We start from the raw sequence: 24,719 nt of genomic DNA, 5'->3' as shown, positions 1-24,719 counted from the left end.
TATTTAAAAAAATTACTGAAGGAAACAACTCAAAGAATTACGAAAATAAATTATTTTAAGAATCATTAAAAAGGCATAATTTTAGTGTTTTAATGAGAGAAATAATTTTACAATTATTGAAAATAAATTCAGAATTGTTCCAGACTTGGAATTTTTTCTAGAATCGATGAAAAAATTCATATTTGATAGAAGAACTTGTTCTTGAATCGATGAAAAAAATTCATATTTGATGGAAGAAAAGGATTTCAGAATAAGTAAAAGCCTTCAATTATTAGCGACCCAAATTATTTGTTTTTGTGGGTCCCGCTGGCCCATTCCTTAAACTGCAACTGCACATCAAGTCTTTGTGAATCCTTAACACCAGCTTATAATTCTAAATATCGTTTAACCCTAATTGGCAAGCATTGAAATATCCAAAAGAGAACAATTTTGTGGGCTTATTTATATTAAGCAAATGAGGTACCCTAAATGTTATTACATGACAAAAAAAAGAGTCAATATTTGAAAAAATATGGGATGTTACACTTCATGGTAACACATTTATATAGATTTGCTTAGTTTAATAATGCCATTTATTGATTGCCAACTCACTTTTCTATCACTGTTGAAGAATGCACAGCAATAGGTCTCCTCCACTTATGGTATTTCCCTCCAAAAGGCAAGGATCAAAAAATCGTGCTCGTCAAGAAATAGTGTGCCTTTGAGCCATTCTGTTGGGAATTATAGAAACTTCACGAACATCTCATTAGTAAAAATCGAATGTTTGGGAGTTCCTTAGAAGCATCATCGCGGAACGAGCTCTAAATATAAAATGCGTTTACTTGAAAAATATAAGAAAACCACGTTGGCCCAGAGCAACGTTGCCAAATAAAGGGTTAAAACCTGGTAGTCTACGGATTCCACGGCAAAATTTCAATTCAGTCCGCAATGGTCTAAAAGTTTTATTTACCAGGAGAAAATTTACGAAGAGTTTGGTATTCCCAGGATCATCCGAAACATCTCAAACCGAAATTTTCTGATAAACAACATAGCCTTATGTAACTCTAAGTAGGGAAAACCACTCGTACTAAAACATACTCGCACCTCGTCCATATTCCTAGTAATCTGTGAATAAAAACTTTAAACGTGTTTTTACGAAAAATGCTGCAATTTTGACATTTTACTTGAATTTAAAACATGACTTCTAAAAATCTATTGATTCCATTATCACAAAATTTAAATATGATATTCTGCCATATGTCGTAAAAGTTATGAACCATAACCTAAGGTCTATCGCATGTATTTGCCTAATTAGTGTTACGGGGGGGGGGGACCAGTATTTTAGTAATTATAGAACCCCTTCAAACATGGGAATGGCACACTTGAGTACCACACGTTATTTGGAAACTTTTTCTAATTTCAAGTACTGTCGACCCCCTTCGTATTCACGGGGTTTTCTTTCCTCTTTGAATTTTTTTTTTTTGCAACGCTCAGGAATCGTTATTCACATGTGTTTTGTATACAAAATTTGAGTTGTGCATGTTTAGGACGGCTCATTTTTGAATGACTCGCTAATGACATTGCTAGAGCCCAAGAGAGAAACAGTCACCTCAGGCTGAATTAATCTTTGGTCACAATGTGCGCTAAAGGACACAACCATTTCTACAGAGCCAACTGAAGAGACTATAAAACACATTATTGTCACGTGTTAGCGAAACAGGTGGGTGGAGAAAAGTTCAATGATATGGATGTAGAAGTCGAACAGAGCTAATTAACAGCAATTCAGAGGTATTGACCGAGGAGCAATTAATGCAGTTGACTGCTCCTGAAACTGAAGCGGTACCAGATGAAGAAGATCAAGATAAAGAAGTGGAAGACAAGTTCACACACACCGTGAGTAACATAGCGGAAGGGCTTCGCACGTTCAAATCAGCCATAGATTGTTTTCATGACGTAGATCCCTCTATGGTACGCTCTTCACATGTAGAAAAATTGGTAGAGGAAGTCTTGTCAACATACTCTAACATACTTGATGATATGAAGAAGAAACGGTAAACAGAAATTGCAGTGCTCTTTCAGAAAAGATCGCCAACAATCGCTGCACCCTCTTTTACATTCCCTTATATCTCTGCGTTACCCTGCTCTTCTCATGCTGTTCAATAAACGATATATGCAAGAAAAAAAGAGTGGGGAATTAAAAAACTATGATTAAAAGTTAAAAAAACTATGGTTTCGGTTATTCGCGGCCACTCCCCGAACGTAACCACGAATACGGGGAGGGGGGCGACTGTATATCTCTAGGATCAATGGTTCGCCAGTGAAGTCTGTTTGCTATGCATCCTGTATGAAAAAGATGTAAAGATGTTAGAATGAAATTTCGAAAAATTCAGACGTCAACAGATTTGGGTGTAACTTTTTTTGGTGGGCACTCTATAAAATCCTTTCAATTTTGATTTAAAATCTGTATGAATGTACTGACTGAATGAACTGTGAAAATAACAAAATATTGCAAAAAAAAAAATTCTATGAATGAAATCTTGTTTCGAATACTACATGAAATTTTTTTGAAATTTGACATAAAAACGACTTTTCATAGAAAATGACGTATAAGTGGTCAAAAATTTCATTATTGTTTTCACAATTTCGAGACACTTTCTATCAAAAAATGTTAATTAAGTTCCCTCCAGTGCCATTTCATAGAAAGTAACACGAAAGGCAGTTGGATACCTTAACCTTTTGCGGTCTTATATCGAGGTGAACTCGACGACATAAGATCGCATCGAGAAACGACGGTACTTCATTGCCCCAACGGTCCTTTACGGTAATAGGAAGGCCTCCCCCCCCCCCACCCCGTGAATTCTGCTTATAATCAGAACTCATTAGCTATTCTAAAACTTCAAAGAGACAAACATCAATTGGCCCCTTCCTCATTGTGGTGGTGGCGTTAAAAAGTACGAACTGTACCGACGAAGTGCCGAAAAAACCTGCAGACCGCTAAGGGTTAAGACGCCACTGTACGTAACATAAAGTTCTTGGGAATCTAGACAACATCTTACAGTTCTGAATAACGCACTACAACTCGAAGGAACGCGGGCTTCATGTAAAATTTTAATTTAGCCCGCAATATATATCTGAAAGATTCGAGATACCTGCTGTATAATCATCGTGAGAAAATTTTTGAATGGATTTGTATTCCCAGGACCTCTAAAACATCTCATAATCGAAATTTTCCTGAATATATCTCCCTATCACGTAACTCTAGCAGGGAAAACCTATTACCGTACGAAATCTATTAAAACCACAGTAGAAATTTCAAACCGAAATCATTATTCATTCGGCAAATATTCAGCCTCGGACGAGAATTACAGACCATTACAAGTTACAAGTCTGAGAGAGAGAGAGAAATAGAGCCTATTTTCTTTTGCAAGTATATTTCTATGCAAGCGACGATGATCGATTTGCAGATCACAACAACATACACAACGATCCGTTTAATAATGAAATACCACGCTTATATATATATACAAGGATCAATCTCCACTTAACATGCCGTGGCCTCTCTCTCGCTCTCATACAACATGAGCATACTTAGACGATTACCGACTGAATAAGTCCGACATAGTCACAGATAGTCGTGCGTCAGATCATTTGATATATAGCCCCAAGTATATTTAGGTATTTCCGAAGATAAATATTTATATTTCAAACGCGCGTGGTGGTACCTATGTTTGAAATGGCGTTCAAATTTTTTGATAAATTAGCTAATTTCTCGCAGGAAAAGTGTTCAGTGGAAGGAGGAGGAAGGGGGGGGGCGTTAAACACCCACGTTTTATCATTTCTGCTCAACTTTTACAGAGAGAGAGAGATTTTTGCACGTGATAAGCTAATGAGTTTTCGGTTCGTTCATCCCCTTCCATGACGTCATTTGTTTAAGTATAACCCTTAAAATATCACACAGAATTATCAGCTTTAAAATGCCCCTTCCCCCCCGTATCACGTGATGACTCATCACCAATAAAAATAATTAAAACACAACTTTCCGCTGACGAATAACCAGTAAATATTATTGGGGGGGGGATGATAAGAGAATTTTTTAACTATAACCACATTATGGTTATACTTTATAATCAAACCGAAGGCTAAACCTTATCTATGTTAGTGAAGGTTCGCATCAATGGTGGAACGATGACCCATGTCTGTTGCAATTATGAAATAATGCGTACGGAAAATTTACAATATATTACACAGGGCATGAAAATTTGATCCACTCAAAACCTCGCGCGTAGATGTTTATATGTAACAGATCAGTGTTTCTCAATCTGAGATTATGACCCCCATTGTGGTCCTGGATTATTCTAAGTGGGGCCACGGGGAAAACTTAGTCAGGGGAGGAAGCTATCGAAAGGTGATTAAGGGAGTGACAGAACTATGAAAAAAAATTTCAGATGTGAAGAAACAAACCTTTAAAATGAAATGGTAAGAAAAAGTACAGCTACATTACAGCAGAAATGTCCATAAAAAAAGTCATCTTAACGCGTAGGTCATCCCGGTTGCCTCATGTCTATAGGGGACTAAATGATGAGATATGGTTCTATGATTTTCAGGAATATGTAAATTTCATAAGCTTTTAATTCCAGCTTAGTATGGTGCCACCAGGACACCAGTTTTTCCTGAGGGTCCATGGTATTGAGAGCCAGAACAAGAAGGAATCTCACTGAACTCTAGCCCAGGGGTCCGGAGACTGACTTTCTGAAATTTTCACTTTTTTTTTTTACCAGCTGGTTGAATTCCTGGTTGGATCATTTTGAGGAATCGATTAATCGCGTGAAGCGAGGGATATTCATATACTACTATATTCCAGATTCTATCATGTACGAGGCAAGATTATTGTGCTACTGTCTACGAAAGACATTGTACAATTACTGGACGATTTTATGATTGATATTTTATTCGAGACTCCTTATCGTATTTATGTATATATGAAATTTATTTTCACATAAATTAATGAATTTTTCGGATACACCCATCATTCGGGAACGCTTCGACACACACACACACACACACACACTCTTCATTCATAGATAGAAAAATTGACGGTAGATAGCAGCATTGCACAGAAACAGACTTCCCGTTAGGTTCACAACTAGTGGTGCATGTTCCGAAGACTGAGAAAGGAGAACATTTGCACACGCAGCCTTAGTGACGTCACATATCCAATTTTCCCAATAGATGGTGCCACTATTCCGACCAATAAAACCGGTCACAACAATAAATTTTTCCCACTCGCAAAACAGAACCGCTAAAAAAAAGCAGAAACAGAAAAAATTCTGGGAATTCCGATGGTTATTGGTGAAGGCGTGTGGAAGGGGGAGGGGAAAACACAAAAACACTCGGTATCAATGAATAAATTTATGTTTTAAAGTGGAGAAAAATATTTCCTCAGAAAAAATTGAAAATAATCCTGGAAACCCGAAAAGGAGGACGAAAAGGCGAATTTTCCGAAACAAGTAAGACGACGCTTGAAATGTCAAAAAAAAAAAAAAAAGAGAACATGTCCTCCTAAAGGAGAACGGTTGGTAACCTTATTCACAACACATACATGCATAGCTTCCAGCATGGCCCAGGTCTTCTACGACCACCTGCTAAAATCTCTTCATTGAAACAGTGCGGCGGGCCATGATCTGTTTAGGAGGTCCTTCAGAGTTTGTATTCACATACTCTGTGAATCGTTACCACATCCCGTACTCCAGATTGGATTTGCCGAATTGTGGAATTTTCGGCTGATTATTAAGTCTGATTTTATACAAGGATCTCTAAAATTCCGTCAAGTAGGCAGGCCTATACAAGAACGAGGTAACTAGATAAATTTTACCGATATTTACTCAAAATATTTCCATAATTTTTTTTTCGAAAGATGATTTTGTAGAACGGAAGTAAACAAATCTACGCTCGTAGAAGAAAACTTTATCTTTTGGGCAATTTACATATTAAGAGCAGTGTTAGCAATTTTTCTCGTATCGACTCAAAATAGAAGTCATTATAAAGCCTTATTTGCATAATGTACTCGTTTCCAAAACAAATACATTAAAAACGCATTCGATACCGAAAGAAATATCCGGGGTCCGATTATATTTTTCCACAGAAAAGAAGAAAAGAAAAATGCTACATTTAAATTTAACTTCGATAGAAGATATGAGAGAAAAAATATAATTTTTTTTTAAATTTCTAATTATGTGTTATGTTGATAAATTTATGTTTTGCTAGTTTCCTATAAAGCTAAGCAATAATATGGATAATTGAGGAATGCGTACGAGGTTAAGTGGAAGTAGAAAATATCACAAGTGAAAAAATTGATCCAGTATTTGCTTCATAAAAATACTCCGAATCCGGATCCATACAGGAGATTGCCAATTACAGCCAAAGAAATTGTCAAGGGTATTTAATGTTGCCAACCATCGCCAAAAGTTGCTAAAAATTTACAAATTCGGGCTACTGCAATAAACTAAAACTAATCCATTGCATTTCTCTAATCATAATTATGAAAATTACAAAAATCGAAAAAAAATCAAGTAAGCTTTAATTATGGAATAGAACGGGTCCTTTCATGGAATAGCCGGGAACGGCCAATTTATGGAAATTCCCCGGTCATATGGTCACCCGATATGTCCCAGTTTCTGGCCCGTGAGCAGGGGGCGTACGCAGGATCGACCTTTGGAGGGGGGAGTTTTAAGGGGGGCAGGGCACACAAAATATTTTCCAGGAAATTTTCAATAAACCAACCTACAAAAAAGCCTTTCAAATGAAAAGATTGATCAAGATAACATATGAAGGTGTTTTACCCCGATGTTTTAAATATTTCAAAACATTTGAAAGTACTTTTAATTTTTTGAGCGTTTGTGGGGGCGGGCACGGGTCCCCCTGTGCCCCCTCCCTGCATACACTTCTGCCCGTGAGAGGTAAGAATACCGCATATTTGGCTCATGGACTGAAAAGGCCGTGCAGTGCATCCCTAATGTAGGTAATAGGTACGCATTTCTCTTACTTTGCAGGTGCACAAATTACTTCTACCTATTCATTTACTTCTTGCCAGTCCTCGAAAATGTTAAGTTGCTATCGACGGTATTCCGGTGGGAGAAAAAAAGTTAAAGAAGATAGATCGAATAATTCTAGAATATAGATCTCACACACACACAATGAAAAACTTGTGAATCACTAATGTGAACACATTAGTAATCCATTTGACGAGAAACAATGGGACTCATGATATGACTTGGAGCATGATACGAACCTCAATGTTTGTCATATATGATCGATAGTGTCGAGTTATTCCGCGAAGGTATGAAAAAATGACCACAGGTAACATGAAAATCACACATTAAGATGATTTCGAAATGCTTTTAAATGAGTATTAACTACACATAATCGAATACAAAAGAAAAAATTGAATCGCAGTTTTCGGTTTCTAGTCCTCAGTATCCCGATACAAGATTGATAAAGACTTACTTGGATTTCAAAGGCAAACAAGACATTTCCGCTTGTGCGTTAATAATCCTTCGAGTAGTCTTTTTCACATGATCATTGCATCAATCTCATACAGGGAACCCACGAAGCTCACTCAACGTGTTTATCACTCACGTGCATCGATCATGCCATGTGTTGTGTATCTCGTATCTATTTCCGTCCAAACACGAGTACGTACCGTCAACACATCCGAGTAAATTGATCGTAATCACGAACCGGCCACATTGTCTTGGCTGGTCATCGCACCCGATGGTAAGTAATTCGTCGCCGGTTATGTTTTATTTCTTTCAGAGCTCGTGCGTGTGTGCATTGTGTGTGGTGTAACTTTCAGTGTCCAAGCGCGGCAGAAATCGCTCGTGACGAGCGGCAGCAGCTAAGTAGCGTTTCACCACGCTCCAGCGAGTGGCATCCAACAATCGATGATGATGGTGGTAACTACCCTGTGCTTGGTTCAGCGACTTCTCGTTGAACGGAGGGTACAAGGGTATCCGACGACGATATCATACGTACTACTGCTATGATGATGATGATGAAACTTAAGCGTGCAATTTGCGAATAACCACACGCACGCGATACGCATACAGCAGTCGATGCGTAAAACGCCGACGTGCACACACACACACACACACACACACACACACACACACACACACACACACACACTCTCGTCCACTTTGTTCCGCAACTTACGAGAGAAGAAAGTCTAAACACAATACAATGCACGTTAAGCGTATGCACGATTTCAGCAATACGCGCACGTGCCAGCGTATGTCACTCAACAGAGAGAGATATTCTTTTTGATGTGATTATTCCAAAGACAAATACACGTCCGCGTACATGTAGAATGCAAATGAGGCTTATATGTCATTGCTAGTGCATGAAATTGTGGTTTCCGGGAACTCTTAGCAGTCTTTTCATGTCTTTTTTTTTACTATCAAATGAAAAGTCGTGGAAGATACCATCTATAGATGACATTTTTCAATAGTCATAAATTTGATCCCTTCGCCATCTTATAGAAATCGAAGATATCCATAAAGTCCATAAAATGCCATATATTTCTGAGAATATATTCTTCTCGTGGCGCAAATGCGACTGTTACATTTTTGAAGCCCACCCGAATGGCTGTCCATTAAGACCGAAGTATCAAGTGCGATAGAAACCAATACGAGTCAATATTGACGTGAATCATCTAAGATTTACCTTGAATATAATCTACGTTATTATTTATTCTTCATGAATCCGATATTTTCAACGGTAAGATAGAGTAGACGAATTCCAGTTTTTACGGATGAAATCAATAAATTAATTTTTACAGATGGAGTCAAAAAAGTTGTTTCCACGAATGCAGTCAATAAATTCCAATTTCCACGGATGTAGTCATTAGATTACAGATTTTATAGATGAAGTCAATTAATTTCAGTTTTTAGGGATGCATTCAATGAATTCGTTTCGAAGGACGCTGTCAACGAATTCCATTTTTGTGAGATGGAAGTCAATGAATTTCAGTTTTAACGGATGTAGTCAATGAATTCAAGTTTTTACGGATGTAGTCAATGAATTCAAGTTTTTACGGATGACATCAACAATTTTCATCGCTCACTTCGAAAACTCCAGCTGGTAAATTGAAAATAAAAAAAATTTTCTATCCAATTTTGGATCAATCATTGAATCAAAAGAGAAACATTCCACCTTGCAACCTTATCGGTTTTAGCAGGAAATTGATCATGAAACGCTCCATGAATAACTTGAAAAAGAGAGGTTTCTTTCATTGAATGCCACAGAATCCGAAACACCAGTGACGATTGAGGATCATCTAATCAATATTTCATCTATTGAACGGATTGTCCATCAAGACCGAAACATTAGCTCTGACAAAAAAGGCGTACGAGCTAATACTGACGTGAATTATCAAAAATTACCTTGAAAACACCATCCAGCATAAACTTCATCTATATCCTTAATGAACGCAATAACCTCAACGGCAAGATGGAATCAATAAATTCCAGTTTTCGCGGATGCAGATAAAAAAAGTTCCAGTTTTCACGGATAAAGTCCACAAATTACAGCTTTCACAGATGTAGTCAGATTCCAGTTTTCACGGATGCAGTCAATAGGTTCCAGCTTTGATGGATGACAATATCATTTTTTTCACTGTCAATTTTGAAAAGTCACATCTGGCATCCACAAATCATAAAATTCCAAACAGCAACCCGCAATTTGAAGTAAAATTCCTATCCAATTTCGGATAGATCATTGGATCAAAAAATAAGTTCCATCTCAGAATCTTATCGGTTCTAGCACGGAGCTGATCACACGAAACGCTGGATGCCACAGAATCCAAAGGCATTAATGATGATTGAGGACCCTCGAATCAATACTTAAATGGATTGAAACGCTTCTTAATTCATGTAGGACGAGATAAGAAGGACCCCTCTCTGGTGGAAGGTGTCTCGTCATCATGTGAGTCTGAGGAAATACACAAAAACGCGATGGTCTCTTTCCTACCGTCTCTCCTGCCGTCTTTCTTTTTCGACTAAATAGACCCCCACCGCAAAGAAAGTGAAGCTGCTAATTATAGCATCAACAGCAGCGGCAGCGTTAACTCCTCTCATTCCTGGACTCGAACCAAGTTTCACAGGGTAGCCGTGATGATGATGATGATAATAATAATGAATACTATTCGGGGAGAAGTCAAAATGACGTTCTATTTTTTTTACTTGTCTTTTTCCTGCCCGTTCTTCTGTCTTTCTTAGACATGGTGTTATTGTACGGAAATTTGTTACACTGTCATTTTTCTTTGTCGGGATCTTGGAATTTTTCTTCCCTTCCTTGGTCTTGACATTTGGAATTACTTTAAGACGACGCAAGGGGGGAAATGACAGTGATTTTTCTAAGACTCTGTACACGATTATGAAATGGACGGAGACGACGGATATTTACCGGTTGTGGACGCGACGAGACACAGTAACAGATAAAAGCGATAAATCTGGTTATTACGTCGACACTTTTGGCAATTTTGATAAATTTACCATTTTTACCGGCCATTATGCACGATACCTAAGCGTCGTTGGTAAACATGAAAAATCATACTAAATTCATCACATTGCCCGGTTGTTATGCATAATCGACGTTTCGTATTGGTAAATATGTTTGATTGGTCTCATTGCCGTGGTAAGATTTATCATTTATTTCCGTGGTGCACAAACCGTGTGCACTGGAGGGGGGGGGGGGTGCGTCACGAGAGATTCTACAAAATAAAAACTTCTAAATATAAAAAAATCATTTTTATTTAAAAATATGTTAGAACTAAAGAATACCTTTATTCAGCTGAGCTAATTACCATGTATCATACAATGTGATTTTATCAAATTCTACTTGTGCAATAATCAATATATCGGTCCCGTGATGCTAGAATCACGAAAGCGCAATGTCCTTCTAAAAAAAGTACGTGGGAGAATCACCCAATTCCGAAATTGTATATTTCTTAAAAATTAAAAACGCAGAATAGAATGATAAGTGATATGTGAATATATGGGAATAAATGTGTCTGCGTTTAATGAACAATTTTTGTTAATGATCGATTTCAAGTGTAGAATCACTTTGAAATCGGATGATTCTTTCTTAATACGAAAATTAAGGACCATACACCTCGTTACACTTCCATCTTGCATAAGGGACACCAAGTACCTACATCAAAAACCAAAGTAAATATTTATGACATTTAAAAACACTGAATATCTTTGGAAATCACAATATCGCCTACTTAAAATCGGAACAAGCGGGAAGAGGGCTTTCAGGACTATACATGTACCGGCAAAAAAAATCAGAATGTACTGGAAAACCGGGACATATGGTCAGCCAATGTAGGGGTCGCCGATTAAATTTTTTGGTCAAAAGGATGACCGTACTTGCGAGCAATAGTCTGAACCGGATATAATGAACTTGGATTTAAAGAATTTTTTCAAACAACCCCTATTTGACGAATTCTGTAATCGGATCCCGATTAAATCCCCTATTTAAAAATTCTACCATCAGACCTCGATATAACGAACTATTGTTTAAAAAATTTTACTGTTGTACCTCGATATGATGAACTTTCATTTAAAAAAATTCACGATCGTGCCCCGACATTACGTATCAAATTATCATTGAGCCGTATATAGGGTTTTAGTGTTGTGGAAGAAAAAAAAACAACAAAACGTGAGTGCCTCTAAGAATGTACCAGCAGACACACACAATGTCCATTACCAAAACTTTCCACTATTGTACGCAGGAGACCATACAAATATTAGTGAGTAGCATATTTTTGAAACTAAAATGATAATTATATACACCGGTGTCCCCATATATTTGTGAATAGTTTAAAATTCCGTAAAAATTGAAGGAAGTGGTACATTTGAATGCGGTTTGTGGAAAAGACATTCTCACGAAGGGGTTTTTTTTATTTGGTACAGAAAAAAATTAGTTCAAATTTTTATCGATAGAAGACGCTGCACGAAAGTAAATCAGGAATGATACATGAAAGTTTTTTCCATCTTTTCTGAATCAGAAACATTTCAGCTAGCACTTCATGGCTGAGTTAAAAAGAAAAACTTCCTCAATAGTGCTTTATCCATAAATTAATCACAATGAAAACCTTATGTAAGCGCTAGTTACAGGAAAATTCAGAAATGAGCTGTTAATCGTGCACCCTGCACTGTACAGGACTCTGACAAGTATATTTCCAGTGACTTTTTTAATTAATGCAGCGCTTTCTATCGACAAAAATTTTAACTATTTTTTTGGATCAAAGTAAATCCCCTTTGTGAGAATGACTTTTTCACAAACCACATTTAAATATACCGATTAATTAAATTTTTATAAATTTTTAAGTTATTTAAAAATTTATAGAATACCCCATAAAACTACTATTTATTTCTTCAGTTGAAATTTTAGAACAATAATTATAATATATTAAATAAAACTTTACAAAAAAGTACAAGGCATTATTGTCAACCCGGTCACTCACGATAAATATTCAGTTTCTCCCGGCTTTGTGTGGATGCCGTTCGCAGGGCGACTGTGGCGTCGGTCAACAGGCTAAGCCACAGGCACTCAAGTCTTTCAGTTCGAAATAGAATTATATTGTACAAGATGGCGATCAGACCGATACTGTTGTATGCAGCACCTGTCTGGCTATTTTCAAAGAGGATGAATATCACCGCATTGGAAAGATTTCAAAATAAAATCCTGAGGCGTTTACCATGGTTTGTCAGAAACGTCAACATCAGAAAGGATTCTGGAGTGACTGATGTAACATCTTATGCTAAGAAGCTAGCGAAAAAACTATACGATAAACTTAGCAACTCTGAAATTCCACATCTCATGGAGATTTCCTCATATGACAGCAGAGATAAAGAACGTCTCAAAAAGACCAAAAAATTTTCTTCATATGCCCAGGTCTGTGAACATTGTACGAAGTATACAGAAACATTGCTCTTGAAAACGAGGTGATGCTGCATGTCGGTACATCTACTTATATATATTAATACTCATATAATTATAATTATGCCGTGAGCGTACTCACCTTGGCCCTGATGAGATTCCTTTTTGAAGGGGGAAAAATTGTAAATACATTTAATCATTTATACTACTCGCATTTATTCGTGATATTCAATTTCATCCTTGTGAGATATGTCTTGCGAAAGTACTGTATAATACTCAGGAATATTCTCAAGTATTGTTTCTCAAGTACTTATTTATCAAAAAAAAAAAAAAAAAAAAAAAAAAATATTTGCTACCCTTTGGGTCTCAGGTGAACTTAAGTCTTTCACCCACCTCGTTGATCTTTATTTTCTTTTTCATTTGCAAAGCGCACTACTGCAACAGGAATTGGCAGAGTCATGATGAAGGGGGTTTGATGAGTTATAACAACCCATTGGAACCCTGTCTCACCAATTATGGTTTTCGGTTTCTCTCCAAAAAAACCTCGATATCGGCCCGGTACTCCCTATGAAAATGCAGTCTCTCTTTCAGTGAGTCTATTGATAGTATCACAGAAAAACGTTATGTAACATGAAGACCTGGGTTTAGTCCAAACTCGATCGAAGAAAAAATTTCATCGACCCAGATTTCAGGAAAAAATTCCAGAATTTTTTTTCCTCGTATGCTAAACCGAATATTGTGGAATCCAACACAGCGCCCTCTATCGAAACGCCTCATCAACACATACAAAAACACGCGGGGGGAAGAGGCGCATGCGTATTAACATTCGGAAATAAATCAAGTTGCCATCAATTAGGAGAGACTGTCAATATAGCGCAAAGGAAATCTTCCCACGGGTATTTCTCTCTCTCTGTAACGCCATTTGACGACAAAAATCCAATTACCGGAGAAAACTGAATTTTATTTGGGAATTTTGCCAGATTTTCATTCCATCTCCTTCCCCAATCTCGCAGTTGCATCCAATTTATTTTTCATACGAAAGCATTATTTTTATTGGAAATATTTAGCGAAGAAATATCCGTCATGTTTCTCGGAATTTCCTCGGGGATTTTCGTTTCCCCTCCCCCTCCGATAAACTAGTTGCCCTTTTTTTCCATTATTTGAAAAGGAAAATCTGAAATCAAATGAGAAAATGTGCCATCATATAATTTCTATTATTCCCCCCATAATTTACGCAAAAATCGAATCTATTGATCTAATTGTAGTAAAAATAAATAGAAAGATGATTCAAATATATATACACACACAATCCGAGAGAGATAATCAAGATTAAAATCAAACCAATAATAGGACTTTCTGGCGCGTTTGAGAAATGACATCAGCAGGATTAGCATTGAGAGTTTAGGATCTTCGGTTATGTTTAATGGAATTATCAGAATTAGGATTGAACCAAGGCTCTTTGGTCATTTATAAGCAATAGGAATTGCATCCGATTAAGGATCTTTGGCTGTTAACAACACACACGGGATTTACCAACGTTTTCATAGACAAATTGAGTAAAAGGTCATAATACTGTTTCAGTATTTCTTTAAGGTAGAAACGCATGCTGATTATCAGAAAAGAATTATGCTTTGTTGAGGAAGTCAAACACTCGGTTTTTTATGATCGTCTCAAACACTTTCGAAAATGTTGGAAGAACAGATATTGTGCTCTGTAGTTGTTAAAAACATTCAAACATCTCCTGATTTGCAAACTGGAGTAACATTTGCAATTTTTAAAACATCTGGAAAAATAGAGTATTTAATGCAGTCATTAAAAAGTTTCACAACTTTGAATTTAACTTACGTTTTGAAATTTGTGAATCACACCCTCAAACGTTGGCAACAAATGCTAAAAAATTCAAAGCCAAATATCTCCGTTAATATCCTATTTAAAGACGTCAAATTGTTTCGTAAATTACTTCGCAGAGTCGCATTTACGTATCACTAATTGCAATCAATGCTATCCGAAAATATAATTTTGAAGTGTAATCATCCCTCTCCAAAATTTTAAGGAGTATTTTTGTTAAAAACATGGGTATTTTTTTTTCAGTGAGAAATAACTATTTAAAACAAAAATAATCCGTAAATTTGAAAGAGTATTTTCACCCCGCAACGCAATTTGAAGGAGTAAAATTGAATTTTGATGCGTGAATTACTCATCTAGATGCGTATTGGCGAACACTGATGGGAAGTTTTACCACACAGGGTCAACATAAAAAGTTAATTTTCCTGTTTTTTACAACCATAATCTTTTTTTTAAAGGCAGTGTATTATAATAATACTAATTATTGTTTTTCTTTTACGCTTTTATATTAAGTTGCTGTATTTTGGTTATAAATGACATCCATAATTTTTCACGGGCATCTTTTATCAGCCACTTCGTTGGGCAATTTGCTTGTTGTGGCCTTTGTGTTTGCTTTTGTATTTGCATGTATGCGACAATCCCTTGGGAACAGAAACTTTTTGTAATTGAAAGCAGGTTTCTGAAGCCAACGGTTGCAGAGATATCCGCTATGCAAACAATTTGGGACGTCCCGTGTTTTATTGTGTATCATTTTTTTACGAGAAAAGGTTCATAAATTTATATGGGATAAAAATTCAATGGGACAAGATGGAAATGAGATTGAAAATTATATATATATATCTTCAAAAGCAGAAAAAAAAACTACCCTGGATTTGAATATGAAAGGAGAAGATGCAGGATAGTGATATAAAGTCTGAAGAGTAATTTTGTACTTTTTGACAGCCTCACCGCGTTATATAATACGGAACGCAGCCTTGTGTTTTCCTGTTCGGAGCCAAAATCTCTCTTTCTCCGGTTTTCCGACTAGATATTTCTCGAAGCGCTGATCCTGTTCTTCGGGGCATACATAAAACCCGCCAGTAGATTTACAGGCTTCGTACAAATCCTTTTGATATGCAAGTGTGTGCGTATAGAGTATAGCAACAACGTAATACGTAGAGTGCGTTTTTGCGATCAGGTTCGAGAATGCATTTTTTTTTCTCTCCCCCCTTCGTGTATGCTGCAAGCGCTGCGAGATTTATGAAGCGCTATATTGAATTTGAAAGACACCGAACGGAATTGAGAAATAAACTCGAATGTATCTAATGGTTTTTCATTCGAAAGAATATCGTACGACGTACAATAATGCATGTATCGTCCCCTCTCCCCCCATTCTAGAAGCACGAATGTGCAATGTCCTTGCAAAAAATAAAGAAACAAAAAAAAAAAACAACAAAAAACAGAACGTGCGAAATATGACGTTTGAATGTTTACTCTATCCATGTTACTCTACGGAAGTTATTTTTCTAAAATGTTTTGTAACATGTGTTTCCAACAGGGATGCATATTCGCATTGCAGGCAAAACTTAGATATCAAAATAAGGTATTCAACCAGCTGATTTGAAAAAAAGTTAAAATTTGCACATTCGTGCTACTAGCGTGAGGGAACACGATATATGCATGTATTGTTTTTCACTCCAACTTCAACAGTTAGGCCGGGATTACACTGTAAAAGTTTGATAAAATTTCTTTCACAAGACTTGAAAGAAACAACCAACAAGCGCATCAGTCACATTCGCTCAAATGTATTCGATGAGCTTATTGGTTGTATTTTTCAAGTTTGATAAAAGAACTTTTATCAAGGCCTTATTAACGTATAGTAATAGGATTTTAAACGTCAACAATGATATATATATATATATATGTATGTATGTATATGTTTGAGATGAGCTGTGTCAGATTTTGCAACAAGGTTTATTCAAACGTGAATATTTTTTGTAGAAATCACAATGTATACAAAATTATTGATCCCTACCAAAATAGGATATATAAATTGTTTTTCTGATAATAATATTAGCAGCAACAATGATTTTGTCACAAACAACAATAGTTTCTCGTAACTTTTTCAAGCGATTGCTTCTTTGTACATTTCTTGGACATCTTAAAATATGTTGCCTAAACTCCACCTTTAACAACGGTTTCTGTTACGATATAAAGCTTTAACACATCAACAATGACTTTTCGATAAATTCTCTAAGAAGTGCAATGAATTTTTTTATAGGTTTTTTTTAATCATCTGATAATTTTATACATCACATTTTTATAGTTGCTTTTTCAACAATGTTTTGAATATTATAGTATTAGCCATTTTTAAAAATAATACAGACGAATGTATTTGCTTCAAACAAATGCAGTATCTTCATATTCGATGTTTTGAATGCTAACAATATCACCTCACAACAAGTGCGGATGCGAAATGTCGGTAGGAGCGATTTATTGCGTACGTTCGTTATCCCTTTAAACGGTTTTTAAAATTTCCTCATCCGCATTCGAACTGTCTATGCTGAAATAAAAGCGTATTAAGATCCCGATATGTTTCGGGGTGACTAAATAAAGATCAAGTTTGACGAGATATCGCGGGATTGCTGCTCTAAGGGTTAAATCATCCCGTAATTTACGAGACAGACAAAATTTTTCACGTATTATTTGTCCCTTTGGAGGGGTGATCATCCCCATTTGGATCAACGAATGTTCCCGAATTCATCGATTAAGTGCTTATTATTTTTAATCCAGATGAAAATCCCAGACTTAATATTTTTTGGAAATTGATAAATAATCTGTATGTAATTTTTAGTTCATTTAATATATTTTCTATCAAGTCCTTAAATATTTATAACATTTTCTGCTGAGGATGAAACTACTCTCAATATCATTTTTCGTGGCGAAAACACCTGTGGAAAGCCATTGAATATTTGAACAGGTGGTTAGTGCCTGGAGAATCTTTTATGGAGCTATATTTATTTGATTTTTATGGGCACGTGTGAATCATAGTTGGTCTTATACTTACCATAGCCGCCTCTTGGGCTGCCGCAGGAATAGGAATGGGGGAAAAATTATAATTTCATTTGTAATTATAAAACAAGGTGGCTTGATTGAATCAAAGTGTAATATTGAAGAATTTTCCAAGAGAATAACATTGAAATACCAACTTAGTGCTGCCCTGTTTTGTATCCTCGAACAAATCTGCTTTTTGTGACTGTTGGAGGTATATCACTTTCCCTAAATGTTGTAATGAAAATATGAGGCTGGTCCGATTATTGGGATTAGTTAATCGATCAATTGTTAATCGTAGTTAAATTTTTTAGCTGAGTTAATCGACTCGATCAATCCGATTAAGATTCGACTAAATTTGCATTAAAAGTTTATTGTTTGAATTGATTTATTTTATGAACCAATTAAATGCCTTAAATTGTCTCAATAAGCATTTCAGATAAGTGATCATATTTTAAAATCAATATTCCGATCAAATTTCTCGACGTATCGACATTTCTATATTTGTTTATGAACTGAACGAAGTCATTGAATGCTATTAACATATTGAATGAATACGTTATTGAAATGAACGAAATAGCATCAATTAACAGTACTTAAAATTACAGTTATGATGATAATGCTATTAATGCCGCTGTGGTGGTCGAGTGGTTATAGTGCCGGACTCGTGATGCGAGGATCCGGGTTCGAACCCCACAGTGGTGGTCGGCTGAAGTTGGTTTTCTGTGGTTCCCAACTTCAAGGCGCAAATGCGAGCCGATCTCCCCGTTAAAAAGTCTCGCCACAGAGAGCAACAGTCCTACAACGGTAAATCATTCAACCATAACACTTCACTCATAGTTAGAAAAACTGGGGGCAGATGACAGCACTACACATAGCAAGCATTACACAGAAACAAACTTTACGTCAGGTTGCACTACACGTACACGCACATTCCCGCATGTACCGATTCGTTGGGGTTTCGTTGGGGGGTTCTGCGGGGGGGGTGCATGTGTGGTGTAGCAGTAGTAGGTAGGGCCTCCAAAAAATGGCTCGGGGATCCATGATGTTCTTAAGTCAGCCACCTCGTTGGGCAATTTGCCTGTTGTGGCGTTGTATTTGTATTTGTATTTAATAATATGTTATCTCGTAATGTTAACATGCATATATTAACATTATGAACCAATGCGTACGTTATAAATGGTGAGATTATGAAAATATTCGATTGAAAGTTAATTAATCAGTTGGTTAATTGATTAAAAGTTGATTAAGAAGTCGATTAATCCATTAAAATTTTTTGATTAATCATTTAAAAATTTTAATCCATTCCCAGCCCTAAAAATAAGAAACAAATTATTACAATAAGATAAATTTAAATTCCCAATTTAAAAATCCTTTGATTAGAAATTAAACAAAAAAAAATCAAAAATTTATAGAAAATTCCAAAATAATCTTTAAAAATTCAACTTTTTTTCAGTATTATAAGAAGGAATGATTAATAAGGGAAAAATAGCCACCGACGTCATCTCGAATCTTGCGTATTGCCATTACTATCATCATCGAAGCAAATTAATTTCCAATTAACCCAACGGAATGGGATCGAAACCTCGAAACCAGAAAAAAGAAAAACTTTCTTTTCTTTAATTCTCACGATACAAATTTTGATTAAAGACGTCGGTTCCCTTTTTGCTTCCCTTTATATTCTTTTCATCCCAATTTTTACTTTTCTCTCTTATTCCGTATTTGTACCGAAGAAAACAGTGAAATCCACTCAAGTATTTATGGCCCTGAGTAATTGGGTTAGCGAACAACTCGATCTTCTTCTTTATTAAGGCCCCTTTAAGGCTCGCTTCGAAGTGACGATTTAATAATGAACTAATGACGTAATTAACTTCAGCTTAATTCTTTCTCCTTTTTTTTTTGTACATAATGCCCGAACAGTCTTCTTATTTTACCTTCTATCTACTGATTTTTTTGTAATGGAGGAATTAAAGGAAGATAATGAGCAAAGTTTCAAACACCTCCAGAGGCAACAACAGCAGCAGCAGCTTGTGAGGCTCAAGAAGAGATAAAAAAAGAGCGTCCTGTGAGAAAAGTGTAACGAAGCATATTTTCTAAAGTATCTTCTAACAGCTGCATTATTCTCATACGCATGGCATGAAATGGCCGCATCATGGTTCAGGGTAGTTTTTTATTTCGCATAAAAAATCGGGGGAATGATTTGGTTGTTGTGTAAGTTTCAATATATATAAAAACGAGCGATCACAAAATTGAGAAAACTTTCGTAATTTTGAGTATCTCGTATTCTGGGCTCCGTTGTATTCCTCGCTGAGGGCCCAACGTGACACGTTGTCAAGTATTTCTCTGTTTTTACATGTGCACAGTGCCATATTTAAAGGGGCTTAGCGGGCTTTAGCTCGCGAACCCAAGAGACGAAACCAACCATTAGAAACGAAACCCAAAATTTGAGCATGGGCTGGACCAATTAATAATGAAATTGGTCAATTTGTGATCTGGCCGATTTCGGGGTTCAACAGTAACATATATAAAAGGGCCTCAAAATATCGTGTTTGACCAAGACCAGAACTTATGAAGAACAGGCCCCTTGAGTCTCAAGTGTGAAATGCCCTCCTAGAATAAATAATTCGAACTAATTGATTAACTTTGCTATCTCTCGTGACATCAGATGTGATGCCGAGTTCCACTGGGTAGTCTATTGGATATTTTTTTCGCACGGCTAGATATTAAAATTCACTATTTAAATTAATGTAATTGGGGAATGAGGACCATGAACTATTTGGCCAATAGCTTTCTTTTCCGTGCCTTGGATTATGAAAAAGGATTGAATTGCTCTAAACAATACAGCTCGTCATGATGAACTTGATCGATCCATGATCGATATTTCCTGTCCCATCTCTCGTGACATTCATACACTTACCAGATCCGACGACGTAGTCACAAACCCGTATTCATTGCTGCCGAAGACGAAAATAGCAGACCTTATCTCTCCCAGGTAGCAAACAGTTCGATTTTCTTGAGCATTTGCGACCCACGGCACGGAAACGCATCGAGCCAATAGTGCCGACAAACCTCGAAATGGAGTCTGTATCCGAGCAAGGGATGCCGAAAGACATTGCGCATTTACGAACGTGCATTTTTTTAAAAATATCTTGACAAACGGTTCTTACTCGAAAGCAAATTTTAATATAAACTTAAATCGTTTGTTTAATAAATTTTAATGAACTTGAAATTTTTTTTTTTACTTTTTCTTACATAACGATATTAACGCAAGACCCATTGATGAAATTGACCGAAAATTTGAGATCAAAAATTTACCGGGCTTAAAAACTCACTCACACCGAGCGTTCGAAAATACGACACAGTCGCTGACTGGTATATATATATATATAACGTGCAGCAAGTAATAAATAATAGTATATTCCAACTTCGACCAATCAAATATCACTTGGGTAACCGGATTTCAATGAAATAAAACCCAGTTATTACGTTTACATTGCCAGTTCAACCAACTCAATAAAAATTATAGAATGTTTTTCCCGAAACAAGTTTTAACCCCTTAAACATCAGGGACGAGATATCTCATCCTAACGCCAATGAAAGAAATTCATTCCAGCTTTTTTCCCCCAACAGGACTTTTCATTTCTTTTCTCATCATCACGAAGCTTCATTGAACGGAAACATTGCTTTTGTGCTCCCCCTCGTTCTTTCTGCACTGATCCCCACGCTATACATAATGTATCTTTCTACTATATACTGTGTATAAAAGACAGAGAGAAGGTGGAGAGCAATAAAGAAATCTACTGTGGACTCTTTCCCCCTCCTTCTATTTCTAACATTCACAGCTCTGGGCGTGAGCTATGAATTAATCTACCATGATAACAAGGAAATCAATTTCTTGATATTTAGTCGATACTTTTCAAATACAGAATTTGTAGCCAAAAGCCTGCACGTGAAGGAGTTGAACCAGGACGTCTAGTCAAACAAGTGTCGTTATCGAATGATCTACAAGTTCGCAAAGTATTCATGTCGAGATTGTAGTTTCGCGCGACACGGAAATAGAAACAGAACGGAAATATCCCCAGCCATAGAGTCACTCGACACAACGAGGGATCGCATCACAATTGGAACGACTCATAATCACAAAATACCTGTCGGCGACGAAAAAAATTGAGCCAAGGATTTTGCAACCGAATGCAACACAAGACAGGAACTTAACAAACTGAAAGTCGGGAATTGAACGTGCGTATGTGGCGCTGTTTCCATATTCTCTGTGCCACACAGATTTAACACTGCAATCGGCACAACATTCGAGTTCCCACTAATAATCCACGGACCAAATCATTACTCAAGAAAAGCGTGAATTTCGCTTCTGAATGCGCATTTGGGACTCCCCATTAAGAAACTGAATGAATTTTGGACGAGATAATGAAAGATACGGATTGATTCGACGATGCGTTTCTCATGTATCAAATCGAATTAATTGGAAATAGCGAACATTCGCGGAAATTCAAATTATCATTATCTACAATAACTCTGGTTCTTGTATCCCAAATACGAGCTGCCATCTATCACTTACGGTATCTAATATCACCAAACAGGAATTCATTCTATTTACCATTACAACCAATACATATGCACAGGGCGTCCCACGAATCGTTAATAGTTTAAAAATTTATGAAAATCTACCAGATTGGTATATTTGAATTGGGGGACTTTGGTGCGGATAGTATTAGTCAAATTTTTGGGAAAATCACTGGCAAAATGCAAATCCACATGCAGGGTATACGATTATTATACAGGGTGCATAACAGACAGGGCGTATAACATTTTATTCGTTAATCCTATACTTGCAATTAGAAAAAGTTCCCAAATAACGTGTAGTACTGAATATATGTCATTCATGTTTCAAGGGGGTTGTATAGTTATTAAAATACAAAAAATTATCATTTCATACGGTCCCCTCGTCCTCTAACTTCCAATCAGAAAGGTTTTTGCCCTGTCTGTGTTGATGCCAAAAAAAAAAAAAAAAAAGAATTCCTTGTTTTTAAGTGTAATATTCACTGAGATATACGAATTCGAAAAACGGAGGAAAGTTGAAAAAAAAACAGCGTTAAATACGGATTAACCGTTTTACCCGCATTTATAATGCGGGTAAAACGGTAAAAAAGTCTGAGCCCGATCATTTCTTTTCCTCACGACGATGATACTGGCACGAGCAGGGAAATTTTTTTCCCCCCTGAATATTCTGAGGCAAAATGGACTACTTACTGACGTCGTCGACCTGATATATCCAATGGATACGGGTGAAATAACTTCTTCAGTGACGTCAAAGCTCCGTGCGGAGGCCTTCTGCTATAGATGGTGTTGGTCGTGCCAAATGAACTTGCTCACACCAGATTTCGGCACTGATTAAATATCAATGCCGAACTCATCTTGTATTGATCAAATATCTCTGATTAGTGTCTCTCGATTATGTAACATTTTATAGGATTTTTGGGTAGCGTAACACATCAACTACATTTTCCCCTATTTTATAAACTTATATTTCTTTCGACTGTGTTGTGTTGTGTTTTATCTCAATGAGCACTCATTTTGCGAAGATCTGTAAACAATCCTCTCCTGGCTCTTTTCATTCTCTACGCATATACAGGGTGATCCAGAAAAGATGAGAAAACTTTAAGAGCTGATAGTACACACCAATACAAACAATTGTCATCAACGAATGCGTTGTCTAACATGAAAAGCAAACGCGCGTTTCGAAACGGCCGCTCCGCAAACGTTAAAAGGGCATTTCTGTTGAAATTTATCGGGAGAAAAAAAGAACACCATGCATGCAAATGTAACCTGGGGAAGAAGAAAAAATCGTATGCGAATCTGCGCCACAGTGTATCATACCGGGTAGCAAAAAAGGATCCCGTTTCGCACGAATGTTTTCGGATTGGGCAACCGCCTGTGGGGGGACTAAACGCTCACCGTACATTCGTGTTGCCTCTGTGGTACTTCCTTCTGCTGCTCCGTAAATGAAATGCACGTCTGCTTTTTTTTCAGTATTACTAAAGTGCTCCATTATCCCGTACGTTAAAACTGCTAGAACGGTTGCACGCTAGAATAACTTCACAAGGTTGCAATCCGCGCCTTTTATTCACTTTGACGCAGATTTGCATACGGTTTCTTCTTCTTCCTCAGGTTACATTTGCATGCATGGTGTTATTTTTTTCTCCTGATAAATTTCAACAGCAATGCAGTTTGCGGAGCGACCGTTTGGTGCGTTTGCGTTTCATGTTAGACCACGCATTCTTTGATGACAATTGTATGTACAAATTTGTCTTTTCCCCCCTTCACATACCACCCCCATGGCGATCTATAAGTCGCCAGACATCCTGTACGGGCTGGGTGGCGACGGAAACCTTCAATTATGGTCTGGTCTGACACCATCGACTCTGAGAGAATCTCATTATAAGAATTTTATATCTTGTAAAGGCATGTTAGAAGAAAACATGAAATTGGGGGCGTCGAATTCTCGCGAAAAAAAAGAAAAGAAATGAGCTTGTCGTATTATGTAGATAAGACACTAGCTGCTGACACTGGAAAATTCCATGAAAAGAGGAACATTATTGCGCGAATATCCCCAGCTGGAATTTGCTCGTGGTTAAAACGGCACGAAAAGCTCGAAGATATCATCTATTCGCGGATCTGTATGTAGATAAGCTCTTCCTTCAGAAGGACGTCCTAAATTTCGACCATTTTAACGGTCTCTTTTGATATCGCGTTCGACGGTGTTTCAGCGAGTGTTTATTTCTGTAAGCATCGTATTTGTTTATTGCCAGAGGCTGTGAAGTCGTGTGTGCAGCACTAAAATGCACGCTCAAATAACCGCCATCTCTCTCAGAAAATCGATCAAATATAGAGGAAGTGTTATT

The 24,719-nt window shown here is 36.8% G+C and overlaps 1 protein-coding gene across 4 annotated transcripts in view; it reads right to left on the bottom strand.

Annotated features, from left to right (window-relative positions):
- The window catches only part of LOC149069950 (uncharacterized), a 304,673-nt gene that overhangs the window by 31,817 nt on the left and 248,137 nt on the right, over positions 1–24,719 (bottom strand). The window contains exon 1 of one of the 4 annotated variants that reach the window (XM_089249959.1): positions 7,483–9,975. The exons of 2 other annotated variants lie outside the window; for them this stretch is intronic. In XM_089249959.1, the coding sequence (XP_089106085.1) occupies positions 7,483–7,508 (26 nt within the window). In that variant the 5' untranslated portion in view covers positions 7,509–9,975. Of the gene's footprint in view, positions 1–7,482; positions 9,976–24,719 lie in introns of those variants that run through there. One more of the 4 variants, XM_089249960.1, reaches the window with a different exon arrangement.

The sequence above is a fragment of the Pholcus phalangioides genome, unplaced genomic scaffold (genome assembly GCF_987345545.1).
Source record: "Pholcus phalangioides strain wild (caught in Gottingen) unplaced genomic scaffold, Ppha-v1.0 ptg000022l_1, whole genome shotgun sequence".
Lineage (NCBI taxonomy): Eukaryota > Metazoa > Arthropoda > Arachnida > Araneae > Pholcidae > Pholcus > Pholcus phalangioides.
Note: the sequence above shows the minus strand (reverse complement) of the source record. Positions and strands in the feature narration are given on the sequence as shown.